Below are 15,244 nucleotides of genomic sequence, written 5' to 3' on the forward strand. Positions count from 1 at the left end.
ATATTTTTCTCAGTTAATATACGTATCTGGTGCAACTATTCTGGACGCCACTCTGTTCACTGGTCAGTATTATTTGTGAGCTAATTTGATTAGAACCCCCAATTCGCTTTATTACCATCAACTGCAGAGGGACTACATCTTGTGGTTTTACACCTGAACTACTGTTGAAAAATATTCTGGTAAACGACGATGAATCGAGTTTGGTGGTAAGAGAAAAAAACAGGAATTTATGGAATGTGTTTAGATGTAGGTATCTTTTTATTTTTAAAATTGTATAATCAATATCTGATTATGATGTTAGCAGGGAAACACAATATTTCATTAGATTTATAATCATTCAAAGCATAAGAAATCAGTGAACCTTTAGGTACAATAATTAAATGTCTTCGAAAATTTCAATAAGTATATTCTCCATAGTTTACCTTTTCCGTAGTATTTGTAATATGTGTGTAATAGAGCACATACGTGAACAAGTATCATTTACTTATTGAGAATGTAGGTATGTGAATACTATGCTGTAGTAAAAATGATTAATAGTAAGTGCTGATTCCATTAATAATTTGAAAGTGGAAGATGGTGGCTATAAACTTAGATAACTGTCAAAATACAGAAGAAACCAAATGAACATTGAATTCAAAACAGATTCTAATGATAAATTACTGAGCTTATTAATCGACTTCATTAATCTTATTCTTATTAGGTTTATCCATGCTGGACATATTCGAGTACAATGGAAGTGTTGAGTTTTCAGCATCCCTACAGAAAAGCTGGTCTGTTGCAATTCCGGGGCACAGGTACCTGTAGTTAATAATTTTTAATACTGGTTTCATATTATTCTTGAATGAATTATTCTTATGTTTAGTTAATAGAAGAATTAGGGTTTCTCCTAAAAAATATCAAGAGAAATCAATGCCTTTTTCCCCTACAGACTTTGTACTATCCTGCACGGCCTTGGTTGATTCCACTACATAGAAATATTTGATTGAGAAAGTTGCGTCAATCCTTTAAATCACCTAAAAGAGGAATGATATGAAAAATATTTATCCGAATCATACTGTTGCATACGAAATATGTGTTAATTATTTATACTACTGGGATATAACTAAATATTTTCCTAATTTGAGTTTCTGTAATTTTATCTCATTTCAGTTTTTATTTTCCTTGTGAAGCTCTATGATCGCATTGTTCTCTAATTCTTTTAGTTATGAGTCATCTCCTCATCTTCTTAATCTCGAGCATAATTTTAGTAATAATGCCGTTATTACAAGCCAAGACCATTTAGCTCTGACGAATTCTTTTCAATTGTGTTAAAAATAGAAATGTCTATTTTGTTCTCCTTTTTTAGTGCCTTTTTTTCGTTCATTATATCCCTTAGCTTGCGAAATGACAGTTGAGTGGACATTAAAATATATATGAAAGCTCTTTATTTACCGCCTATTCATTTTTCCATATCTACAGTAAAATTAACCCATAGAAAGGGAAAGGATTTATGGCAGTTTTGTAGCGTTTTTTTCAGGGATACTGTTGGCCTAAACATTCTTTCTTTTCAAGGTAAATTATTGTTAGCAGTTACAATAATCAGGAATTCATTATTATCTTATTATTCTATACCTACCAATAATTAAAACTATCATCTAATATTCCATTCGAATTTAATTCTATAGCATTTACGATCAAAATATTTAAAAAGCAAATAAATCTTGATCCCTCTTTAAAAAATATGGTATTGAATGTCATAATTTATTTGATGACGTTAACAAAAACGCTAAGCAAATTTGATTTGAGAGCTGAAACAAAAACCCCACAGCTAACCCTCTGGATCAATGTCAATTCATTAGTTAATCTGAAGTATAAGATTGTTCGCGTTCATTTTAATTCTCATAATTATTTCGGTAACAACCAACTAAAGCCAGTGACGTATTGGACAAATAATTTTCACAGGAAAGGCGGTATTAAAGTGATTGAAAAAAAAAACAATTGATAAAGACGTTAATTATTGATCAATTGATTCATGTTAGCTCAATAAAATCTTTGGTTATAGTCCGATTAACGTAGTCTAATAACCACCGGACATTGATAATTTGAAAAACCAGTTTAAGGGTGATAATAGGATTTATTTATATCGTTTTGATAGAAGAAAAACAATAATTGAAAATAATCGTTGTCCGTTATGATAGATAGCCCCTAAAACGTCTATGTCTTACAAAGCAATTGTACAATTTTGAATCTGGTTTCATGAGTTTGATGTGCAATTCAATTAGCCTCAGAATAACGCCGAAACCGATGAAGTATTGACGAAAAGTGTTTATCTCAAGCTAAGACAACAACAAATGAATTCTTTTGAACCTCTGTCAAATTTTCTTTTTTTTTTCAAACCCTCTCTTACATGCACCATTTTCCAATCGGTAAAGGATACGGAATTCGGTACAAGTATGGAAGTCGTGAGAGTACTAAGCTAAAATTTCTTTCATGAAATGATATAGGAAAACAAAGTAGCATTGTCTTTTCTATCCTCACCTCTAGAGGGTTCTGTAATGTCGGATCCTGATCAAATCAGGTGTTCCAATTGCATATGGCATTAAAAATGACTCGAATTAAAATATTAATATGAGTATTCAAATTATATTACTGTAGTAGAATTGACAATTCTACTTTTATAACTTCTGAATGTTTGTTTGTCATCTTAATCTTAAAGCATATGAACGTCCTGAATTTTTTTATCACATGGATATTAGTATAAATCTATTCCATTATTGAATGCTTTGAAATTTAAAATACCCTTAAACCCGACCTTTACGTTACGTCTTCAGCAAGAAACAGCAACCACCCCAGCCGCAACTACCGAATTACGTCGGCAAATTTTCCAAGTTTGGTTTACAATAAGCAAGAGCTAATTTTATCACTCTCAGCCGGGAACAGCCCAGAATTAGATTTACAAATTTACCAGAGGGGTTCATTATTAGATTTACATGTTGAGGGGCTGGAACAACGAGACACAGTTAGTGGGATGACACACTTTCAATCAACATACATGTCATATTGTATTGAAGTTTACTTGTCTCTATTCATTATTGCAGGGTTACTGTAATATGCAATAAAGAAAAAAATCAAAATATACTGTACTGCTATAAAATCTATGAGATATTTCGAATATACATAAACATTTAGTTGTACTAATTAAGATGAATAAATAATGTTATCCTATACTTAAGTAATATAACATAAGCGGTTTTTTACAGTTTTCATTTTTTTTTAACACAAATCATCCACGTTAATGCTTTTATTCTTATTGTGGAAAGTAAACAGTGTTAAAACATTGTTTCCCTAAATATTTAGCAAAAAAATGATATCCTGTAGTTTTTAATCAAACTTTTTTTTTTGCTTTTTCCAAACGATGTGTCTTGGCAACAATTTTCAATGAGTTAGGACAATATCTGATTAATATGGGATCGTTAAATTTTACTATTTTTTTCTTCTACTTTTGGATTATCTGCGAACTTTCTGTTTGATTGAATCATCGATTGATTAAATATCGTATGAGAATTTGTAATTCGCTCTTTTTTGGTTTTAAATATTTCGTTTTGGTGAGTTAGAACCTTAGAACTGGATTTCGATTATACAAGTATTATTTCTTCGATGACTGCAACCAACTTGTTTTTAAACATAAAAAAATTCAAAATCAATATTTTGGCGCATTTATTCAATAACAGAGTTCAATTTTTAATTATGGGAAGTCTAAATGGACCTGAAATTTTGTAATGGCGACAGTTCTCGTTTGGTTTTCTATCTGAATGTTTATAATGACATTCATACCGTTTATCCTGTGTGAAAAACAATAACCGTATAAATAATATCAAATATAAATTCACTGAATAAAGTTGAATAACGTAAAGTAAAATAGACGAAGAATGGATAAGCCTTAGTTGAACTGAAAAATCGGCATGGCGCTGAGGAAAAGGTACAAAATACTTCCTTTTGAGTCCGGTCGATACAAGAAAAGACTTTTTATGTTTTATTTTCTGTTTAGTGCCAGGTGAGCCGCTATAAATAGATATCAAGCGATATCACCATATTTCAAAATAATTATCATAATACATATATATTTTATTTATTTTTCGAAATTCCATGATTTTTGGGGAAATAAACTCAAAAATATGCATTTTTCAGACTTATTTGTAGCGAAAAAAGTCCTTCTTCTGAGTTAGTGCAATCAATCACAGTGAAGAAATATGTGAAATTCGCGCTAATAATAAAATTGAAATTAGTCGATTTGTTGTGTAAAGTAGTTAATGCTTATATTATCGGATAGCGTCAATTCGGTTAGAACAAATAACATCGTCTAGAAATTTTTAAGTACAGATGAGATCAGATCAAAAACAATTCACATTTCGAAGGGAACGAAAGTGAAAAATTTGGTCTGGTATCATGTCCTAAATTAGCTATACTTTTTCTATGAATAAAAACTTATTTTGTCTATTTCCAAAATCCTCTAGAAAATTACGAATTTGTTGCGGTTTTATCCGATATCAGGCCGCTCAGCGCTTGGTGATGGAGAAGGCGGGCCCCTAAATTCTATTTCACACATACATTTGTCTTCTAGTGAGAAATTTTTCCTAGCGATAAAGTTCAACGCTGTTCGACACAAGTACTCTTCTAATTATTCTTGATTTTAGGTTTCTTCTGTTTCAAAATTATTATATTATAATTTTTGAAAAGAAAGATAAAAATTGACGTTTCGACTTTTCTTTATCAAAACATGATATTGACACTGACAATTTGCGTATCTATATTGATCAATAGAACATCTTCATCCTGAATATTAACATAAAACTAAAATCATAATATAACTTTGTTCTAATAAGAAAAATTCTTATTAAAAGCAAAATAATGATCTAATTCGATCTTGGGAAAAAGAACTTTTTATTTCGTCATCAGATGTAAACAAGTTGAAAACTCACAATGCCTTACGCACTAAAACATATGGTTTACCAAAGCTGCACAGCTCCTCTTACCCCATTATCTAATTATTTGAAAAAAATTCTATACCAAAACAAATACTATATCAAAAACACATGGGATTTAAAAAATAATCAAAAATATAAAAATTCTTAACAAATATGTATTTATTTCGTTAGATGTGGATTCTTTATACCTATACTCATATTCCTATTACCATTGTGAAAAATATATTAATGAAAAAATGGGACAGAATTTAAGAATTTACAGAAATACCTCAAAACGAATTTATAAAAGCTATAGAACTCGCACTTACAACAACGTACTTCAAATATGAAAATGAAATATATGAACAAATTGATGGTTGTGCTATGGAAGCTTCTATTTCAAGTGTTATAGCACAATTAGTAATGGAAGATATCGACGAAAATTATTAATAACATAAAAACGGAATGGTATACGGAACCAACTTAGTCCTCAGGATATTTGAGCCTCAATTCATGTTATCCTATGTCCTAAAAAAGATCAGTGATAATAAGTTTGGCTGATAGATCTATCCAACTATCAGATCCTGAATTTGAATGCTTAGCTATTCAAAAAACAGATACTACAATCAATTTAGAAACAAAATAGAAACTAAACGTCAAAACATAATATTTTTCTTTACCATATGTACAAGGACTTTTCCAATAATTATCGAATTATTTCAATAAATATGATAAGTCATAAAGGACATAGTACATTATCTAAATATTTCCTTAAATTAAATCTAAAACACTAAAACAAAAGAGGCTAATTGTGAGGCTGTCTACATAGGGCAGACATGTCAATATTTAGAAAATAGACTAAGAGGTCAGCAATACGATAAAAAATAGAACTGCTTTAACGAACCATGAAATATCAAAAGAACATAAATTCAATTAATAGACTCAAAAATTTTTGAAACGGAATCTAATACACAAAATAAATAGAAATGATTCACATTCATAAGAATGAAGAAGCTAAAAATGATAAAAAAAGACCTAAATAACCCAAGTAAAATTTATAACTCTATTTTCTAAATTTTAATAAAACTATAAGTAATTTAATTGATAACTGATATATATTTGAGATGTAAGGACTAAGGAAAAATTAATTTTTCTTATTAGAAAGTTCTAATTTGATTTTATACTTATGTTGATATTCAGGATGATCAATATAAATATTTAGAAACATAAACATATTAAGAAGTCTAAGAAATATATATATATATATATATATATATATATATATATATATATATATATATATAAGACTGAGTAAAGAGAACAACAATAACAAAAATTAAACAGACTTTGATAAAAATATTTTTCTCTTGAATTATTACATTCAATGTGTTATATAGGCGTTTCTCACAAAATACGGAAAATGCCAAAATTTTCATATATCAAAAGGGACTGTTTGCGGAAGAAAAAAGTAGACCATCGAAAGAAGGGTTGACTGAAACCAAGATGTCTTCAATCTCTCTTGTATCTACGCAGCCAATTAACCACATATTATAAGGGCTTAAGGCAAATTTTGGAGAAATTGTATTACGATATAGAACATGATTTATAAGAACATACATTTCTAGCAGGTTTTCTGTATTCTAGCCATGAGTTGACTGCTACCAAATCTATGGCATGTCAAATGAGCCAGATTACCTACTTTGGATTTGATACGGGATCAATTCGGGGCGATATATATCCTATTTGATTATAGTAAAGAGTCTGTTCCGTGCCCTTTAAACGTTTTCCATAAATTCTTTTTCAATATTTTTTATTATCCATCCTGCCGCTAAGTGATTAGGAAAAATGACCTCTTTGAATGATCCCATCTGCATATATATAGTTTTTAGATAAGATAAACTTGCCAGTGAGAACTAGAGTAGCTGTCAAAAAACGTTGATAACGTAATAGTATCTTTTATGACAATTCTCAATTCAATCATTTTTATGACACCAAGTACCCAAATTTTCAAAATTTCATAAATAAAAAGCATTCTAACCTTTTCAATAAATATCAAAAATTTGGTTATTTTCCCCAGTTTAGGAGAATAAAGTTTGGGCTGAACTTTCTGCATGAAAAATTGTTTTTCTCATGAATATATATGGCATTTTTCAGCTTTTATTGTCAAAATACTTTCCTTCCGATTCGTTTTCGTTGGGACACCTTGTATAGTAATAGCTACCTACGTACCTACTAAGGTTAATGTGAAATTTATGCGGAAAGTGGTTTAATAACTGGTAGTTTTAAGTACATAAGACTCTTCATAATTATTCACTTTAACCTACATTGATTATTGCTTGATTTATATAAGAGTCTGTCAATTTTCTCGTTGAATGAATAGTTTTTCAAAAATGTATGTTTCACTTTTTCGAATTACTCTAGTGGTGTAATGAATAGATCTTTACTAGTGTATTACAAAGAAAACAAAGCAAGTTATGTTTATTTGGATTAAGTTAGCATGAAAAATTGTGTTTCTCATATTTTGGTGAATAAGTGTGTGGTAAAGGTATTTTATTATAATTAACGGGGGAGAGTATAACTGAAATCAGCTTTATTTTAAAAGAAGTAATAATCGATTTCGAATAAAATAATGAAAATATGAAAGTAGATGGAACCTATGAACCCGAATATAAACTTGAAGAAAACAAAACAAAAACAAACTACTCATAGTGGAACGCAAAGAATAATATCTTAAAATTGAAATGAACAAAATATATTTGGATTTAAGTATTTGGGAAAAACGGACGGAACAATCATCACAGCGATTGAATCGTATCACCTGGGAAAAGAAAGAGCTCCAAAAGAAATCGAAATGAACCCATATCAAAAAATATGTAGATCAATTTTTATGCATGATATTCAAACCTAGTTATTTACACTGAAGGGTACAAATGAAACAAAGGAATTGTGTACATATGAATAGATAATGATCTCACCAGAAAGACTCGATTAAAAAATAAAGTTATATGAAGACTCAAAAACAGGACAAGTACTAAAAACAATACACAAACACAAATATGTTTCGGGTTTTTCTGAAGAAGGAACAGGTGACAGGAAAAAATGGGAGCAAAAAATGTCGGAAATCATAATTTTGTATTTTCTTCAACAAAATTATAAATATGTTCATTATCAATTTTTTCACAAGATTTAGCATTTTAGAATAGAAATATTACTTGAAATGATTAAAAATATACAAAAAGTTCACACAGAAATTAATTAAGGCTGATTCTTCCTGGATAGTTACAAATGATTGGCTAGATATTCTGAATGGAATTGATTAATAACCAGAAAAAAGCACTAGTTAATTTTCTGGATGAATTACATGAAAACTACAATAAAGTATAGGGATTTGTTGTTTGCAAATATCTTTCTCGTGTGTGTTTCTTTTCTTATAAATTGTGACGTTGCCAAGCTGGAGCGAAAAATATAAAGATTTGACGAAAATTGGTTCACTATATAAATACTGCCTAGTAAACGTTATGATAGTAAAAGTAACTAAACTTGTTTGGTAAGTACGAAGGTAAAGGAGGAAGAAATGTCTGAACAGAGTAGAAATTTCGTGCGGGGTTCGGGGTGTTTTTTAGATAAGCATTAATTCAGGAGATTTCAATTATCAAAAACTTCATTTTTTAAATGGAACACCCAGAATATTATTTTATCATATTTTAAACTATTTTATCCCTCCAAATTATGTCTAATAATGTACACTCTAAAATTTACTGTTTTTAAGAAAATTGCATTTTTAGTTTATGATTTAAAAATATTCACCTTTTTAACAAGTAAAAACTGAATGTGACGTTTAAAATACTTCTAGTTGTAACAAAACCAAACCAGTAATTTTATACCTTTAAAAACTGTAATAAAATAAATAAGGTATCTACAAAACTAAATTAAGCAAATATCACCTTACCAACAAATGAAATAAAATATCCATAGTTTTATCAAGTAAACTGTGAATTTGACATTTTCACAGTATTACAAAGAACAAGAAGGAAGAAGAAGAAGAGGAAGAAGATCATGAATGTTCTGATACAAGAATTGACTGATATGATTTTTATACTGGGTGCCAGTGATAAGACTGTTTATTCGCACAAAAGATTTATCAACAGAAATTTCCAGATAGAAGACAGCCGATTTACCAGAACTGGTAGTGTAGCTTACAAAAAAAGCGAAAGGTTGAAGAATGCAATGTCACAGAACAACGAGATGACCGTAATGTTAAAAGTTACGGACACAGGAAATATCAAAACAAGCCGAGATAAGTCGTACGATCGTCCAAAAAATTCTATCTAAGAATAAAATGCATCCTTACCGTATACAACAAATGCAGGAACTATTGGATGATGATTATGAAAAGCAGTTAACCTTTTGTGAGTGGGCTCAAGAACAAATTCAGAAAAACAGAGATTTATTCAATTTTGTATTATTTGCCGATGAAGCAGCATTTCATAAAAATGGGTTTGTTAGTTAGTTAGTTTATTAGTCTAGATAGATTAGATAATATTGACGACAGAAAATACAGAGCATATGAAAAAGAGTATCTTTATTTGATTTATTTCATAAATAAATTCACTATCAGAATCAAAGTGAAAACATGTATACTTAGAAAATAAATATAATTGAATGAAATTAGTTTTTTTCTTGCTTATAACATAGCTACAGCGTTGTGGCATACTTGCTATCAATGTTCTGAAGTAATCTTGATCTGAATTATCTTACGCAGTAATTGTGTTCTGCAGGATCGCTTGTAGCAGAATTAGATATTCAACTTTTCTATACAGATAATTCCAAACATGTTATATGTGGGGTCGTGCATTATCGGAAACAACATGTTGATCCTAAATGTCTCTAAATATCTGTCAGTACCTATCTATTAGCAGATAACGATCCGCTATCTATCGGTACTAATTCTATTCGACAAGGATATCCTGCTCCAAAGAAAAACAGAGCCTTTTCCAAACTTTGGCGATATTAGTATATTACATAAATTTTAATTATTTTGTAGATTCAAAATTTTCGACTATAAATCCTTTAAAAGTATGTTGAAATTCACTTATATTAAAATAAATAGATTCGCCTTTTGGATGGTAATTTGAATTCTCATTTTAATAGACTAATAGGAAGTCGAGACGTTCACTAAACTGGCAAATTACAATTTTCCAAAGAATTTCATGCAACGTATTTAACTTAAAAATGATCGGTACCTACTTTTTAGTGATTTGTTCGGAGGCGGTCCATCCCTATTCCATGGCGGTTCGCCGTGTCCTGAGAAATCCCTTAATTTGAGATATGAAATGGTCAGTCTTATAATGCTAGCCTTATCTAATTGAGTGGTGATCGCGGCGGGGAGAGGAAGCATTTTTGCCAATTCGTAGAATTCGTAATTTTCCTTCCCTCGACGTGATCGTGCTGCGTCCCGACTTTTTTCTTTCCGTAACTCCAAGATACTATAAAAAAATTTAATGATTATATAAAACTGAAATTTAACATGATTCATAAATGTGTAGTGTTTGTTGTGTTTGCATTTACACTCATAAATAATCACCCCACAAAAATGATCTCATCACTATTTTAGGATATTTTTATTACTTAATTGTAGTTTTTTGGGACAATCTGTATATGTATCAATAGATATTTCTGGTTTCTTATCATCGGCAAAAAAATATCACAATTTCTTTACAAATTTTTTTGGAAGCAAAAATGCTCGAGTAAATCATTTCTGTCTTGGAGAATGCATTGAGATTGAGAACTTTCTAAGCAAATTGTGTTATTGTATAGTGAAAATTTAAATTTATTTTGTTAATAATGGCCGCGGAAGGGTAACTTCGGTAGTAGATGATCGTTATTTGAGGTTAACGGCGTTAAAAATTAGGCATACCACTGCTCGAAGGTTGCAAACAGATTTGTTGGATGCTCCGTTCATTTTTATGTATAGATGTTTTGTACAATTTTTTTGATATTTTCTATGTTTTGGTAAATCAAACTTTTTGTCCTCTGTAGAATAAATAAAATAAATGTTGCAAAAGGCGTATCTATTGGTGTTTTAATTCGTAATAATAATAAAATTCGAAAAACAGGAAACACATTTAAAATATTTAAAAAATAATGAGTGATGCCATAATTTTTGTGGATAGTTTATTTATACAGGGTATATAGATCATCGATATTATAAAACAATCTCAATAAAAATAAGTTTCTATGCTTTTCTGCTAAAGAGAAATTTAATTTCTTTGATGTTGTCATTTGCATTAATCGATATAATATATGATAAATGTCAATACTGAAAGCTGGAATTAATAATATTATCATTGTGTGATATAATTTCTGGGTTAACTAATATACGGAGAAGACAAAGCACTGAAATTTCTATCCTGAGTAGATGAAGGTATAAAATCAGAACGGAGCAAGAGGTATGTAATTTGTTCAGTGTGAATTATCCAGAGAGACCTAATCAACTGTGAGTAAAATGGAAAGAAAAACTGGACATGTTAAACGTTTTTTTAATGATGGGTATCCTGAAACTGATGACAATGTTATTTTTCATGGAATGTTCAGGATAATCCCCATAGTGGTGATGCTGGAGTCAACTTAATAAATGATAATGCGTTTTTTAAATTCCATTCCTACAAAATTCAACTACATCAATAATTCAACGAGGACTAACCATAGAGTTAATCTTAAAGATAGAGAGAACGGAGATATATCGAAGTTCTTTCTCTATCTATCAGCAGTTCGGGCCCTCTTGAACAAGCTCCGATACCTCGCTCTCTCCATCTTTTTTATTAACTCTATATGATTAACAGTTTCCTTTAAGGATGTACAAAATATCTATGTAACTCCGATGAATGTATGCGTAGGGATAAATGATATAATTATTGGCTTTTTTTTCTTCAAAGAAAATCTAATAGGAAACGTTAGTCCGGTTTTTTGATACTAAATACCGATAATTCAAATTTACCTCATGAAAATAACTGTTTTCAAAAGAACGGAGCCTAGCAGCAGTTAGTCCTAGACAATTTTTAAATTAATGCGAGGTTATATAGAATGACTAGCAACGTCGGCAGATCTATCATCTCTAGAATTACCTATATACATAGGGTTATAAAGAATCAAAGGTGCAATTAAATATAACACAAACTTCATAGGAATTGAGGAGTATATTTAGACATGAATTGAGTCTTATTACTCAGCACTTGTACTTAATTAACGTGTCCATAGATTTTCTTGGTGTGAAAAAACATTTAGTTTGGAATAAACTTTATTCATAAATTTGTTTAGCTTCAACCGCTTCATTTATTAGAATAATGAAGGTGATTTTGTTGAATTTGAAAGTAATATAGTTATATATGTATCAAGACACTAAAGTTATCCTATTTGTCACGAGGCTGGAGAACTAACTAGACGAGTGACAAAAAGAGACTTTAGTGCCGCGTTATGTATTATATTTTTTCTCGAAATCGCCCATAATCAAAAATACTTGCGAAAATATTTGAAATTTAGGCGAGCAGAATAGGTTATAAGTGCGGCGTTTAGTTACACGGCTAAAAAATATGATTATTTTTTAAAATTCGACATGCAGATCTAATTTTTTTCATTTATTTATATTAATGGTAATAGATCAGTTTGAATTTTTCGTAATATCAAAATATGGGCTGATTGACGTGTATTCGACTGCTGTCGAACATCAAGTGGATGACAGTTCAGTCAGTTAGGCACTAAAAAACGATTCTACTGCCGATTTCTATCCATCAATCGGCATTAATGTTTCACCGATCTCGAAAAATATTTTTACGGCCAATACATTAAATTTTAAAAATTTATTGAGGTGTTACATGACATCCAGTTCTATTTAGAAAAGAAAAACATCACCAAATTTCATCGGTGACACAAAAATTCACCTTTTTTGTCATTTTGGCAACAATTCTTCTGTTTATTAGATAATTATTTTATTCCATAATTTATCCGTTCGGTGATTATAATTACAATTAGGTATTAACCAATAACATGCCTACAAATTAACATTCATTAATGAGTAGTATCTTGGGTAGCAAATTATTCTACGGTATCAGAAATCCTGGATGATCAAAACGCAATGTAGTAACAAGATGTTATGTTGTGTTATTAAATGTTGAGAACAACCCAAATAAACACGAATAGTGATTATAATGAAGTCAAATAATAGAAGTAAAACGTCGCGTCGGTTAGACTGATATGAAATTGTTATAAATAGATAGATAGTAATAGAGCAACATGATTGGATGACACAGATTGGATGACGCACATTATCCTATTGAGGTCTACGTTTATCCTGAATGTCTTAAAACTGTAAAACTCGACCTGATTCAGCCTTTTTCGTTTGTATTCAAAATAAAATGAAAAATAAATTCATTGTCAGGATTCTGTTGTATATGTAAATAATCATCAAGTACATAAACATAAATGGATTGAAACGTGAAACGAAGCACTGGAATGAGAGAGAAGAAGGATAAGAAAATTTCAAACTATTCCCGTGGAATATAGAATTTTATCAAACTAATATATAGATTATTATTGAAATTTTAGCATCGAATCTCATGCAATTTAAAATTTTTCATTCAGCTCTTCTATTGATTGAAAAATAATGTGTGTAATAAATTTAGTATTCCATACTTTTTTTCAACAAACCGTTTATACATATTAAGTTTGCGATACATGGAAATCTGATAAATAAGTTAATGCAACATTTAGCATGATAATAACTTTTCCTATTTTCTAAGTGTTGCAATAATTCTAGTGACGAATTCCTTCAAACAAAATCATTTTATTATACTATGTGTTCGGAAACTCTACCTGAAAACGCAACTTATACTAGATGTAATTTTACCTCAATACAAAATTTCTTCCTAAGCTTTCCTAGTACTCTTTGAAATGACATCATCAAGTTAGTCTTAAGCATATACGAGTATCAACCCTGTGATAATTTTTTTACTTTAAGTTGACGTTTTTTATTTTCATCACAAGCACTTAACAATAACATGCAATGATCAACAGATATAATTGTTTTCACTTTGTGGGTATAATGGTTTTTATTAATTCCACACTCAATTAAAAATAATACGGTATTCTTTAAAGAAATATGATCATGTTTGAATTTTTTTATGCACAGTTTTTGATCAACATCAAATTAAATTTATGTGTATTTTTAAATTCATTATCACTATTTTATTATCAAACTAAATAGTACCTACCTAATGTTATTTTGAAGAAAAGGTTACATAATTCAAATTTTCTATCAAAATGACTAATTGTTTATATGAAAAATATGCTAATATGCATTCAATCTACGATAAGTAACCCTCATGTAGCTGAACGACATTCTAACAAAGAATATCACAACCGCTTAGTGGTACCTGAAACTACTAAACTTATAGGCAGCCGATAATACAAGGATAGCATGAATTAATAGCATGAATTATGAAATAATCTGGGAATTAGTACTAGTAGGCTCACAGCTATTCATACTAGAATATTTAAATATTATATGAGTATGGTATCATGTTTGTAGAGAAACCTCTATTCGTTTGACTTTCATTTCCTTCCTTGAGTATTTTTTACACATTGGTTGGTGGACTCCAACCAAGATAAAAAATGTTCAATAAGTATATTTTGTTTCCATTATTTAGAATATAACTATGGAATTTTTCTATAGTTCCTTAACAAACTTTTTTCCTATTATTCAATTTTTTATTATATAATAAACAAGTTGAGTAGATATTATTTCAAGTGTATTTTGTTCGAAAGTAGGATTCCCAAAATCCTGAAAAAATTTCATGATTCATTTTATATTCTACAAAAACTTAGTTTCAAATCTCCACTAATATTTTTAATGAATTTGATACTGCTCTTTTAGTATTTTATTATACAAATGACCATATTCCTTTATAGTAACATGCTTCATAATTATTGTAAAGAGCTCTTTAAATGGTTATGGGAAATAAAATGGCAATTAATTTGAAATAGACTATACGTGAAGACACGTTCCTATAAAATGCATCTTTTATAACTGATTACTTTTCTTATATAGTATAGTCAAAGTGTATGTATTCCCATTATGGTCTGTCCTAATCCGACCTTAGTTCGTTACTTTTTACTTTATTCATCCTTTGGGACCATTGTCCCATACGTTGAATCTAAATTTCAGCTTCTTTTCACTCACAACATGCCCTGGGGAACACTGATTTCAACTGCGTTTGCCGTTATCGTGGATAAAAGACTACATAGCT

At 29.7% G+C, this 15,244-nt stretch overlaps 1 protein-coding gene across 1 annotated transcript in view; it reads right to left on the reverse strand.

The window, feature by feature from the left end:
- Nucleotides 1–15,244, reverse strand: part of LOC130450893 (protein trachealess) — a 67,860-nt gene that overhangs the window by 35,302 nt on the left and 17,314 nt on the right. The window contains exon 2 of the mRNA XM_056789596.1: nt 10,191–10,429. Within this exon, the coding sequence (XP_056645574.1) occupies nt 10,191–10,429 (239 nt within the window). The remainder of the gene's footprint in view (nt 1–10,190; nt 10,430–15,244) is intronic.

This window comes from Diorhabda sublineata, chromosome X (genome assembly GCF_026230105.1).
Source record: "Diorhabda sublineata isolate icDioSubl1.1 chromosome X, icDioSubl1.1, whole genome shotgun sequence".
Lineage (NCBI taxonomy): Eukaryota > Metazoa > Arthropoda > Insecta > Coleoptera > Chrysomelidae > Diorhabda > Diorhabda sublineata.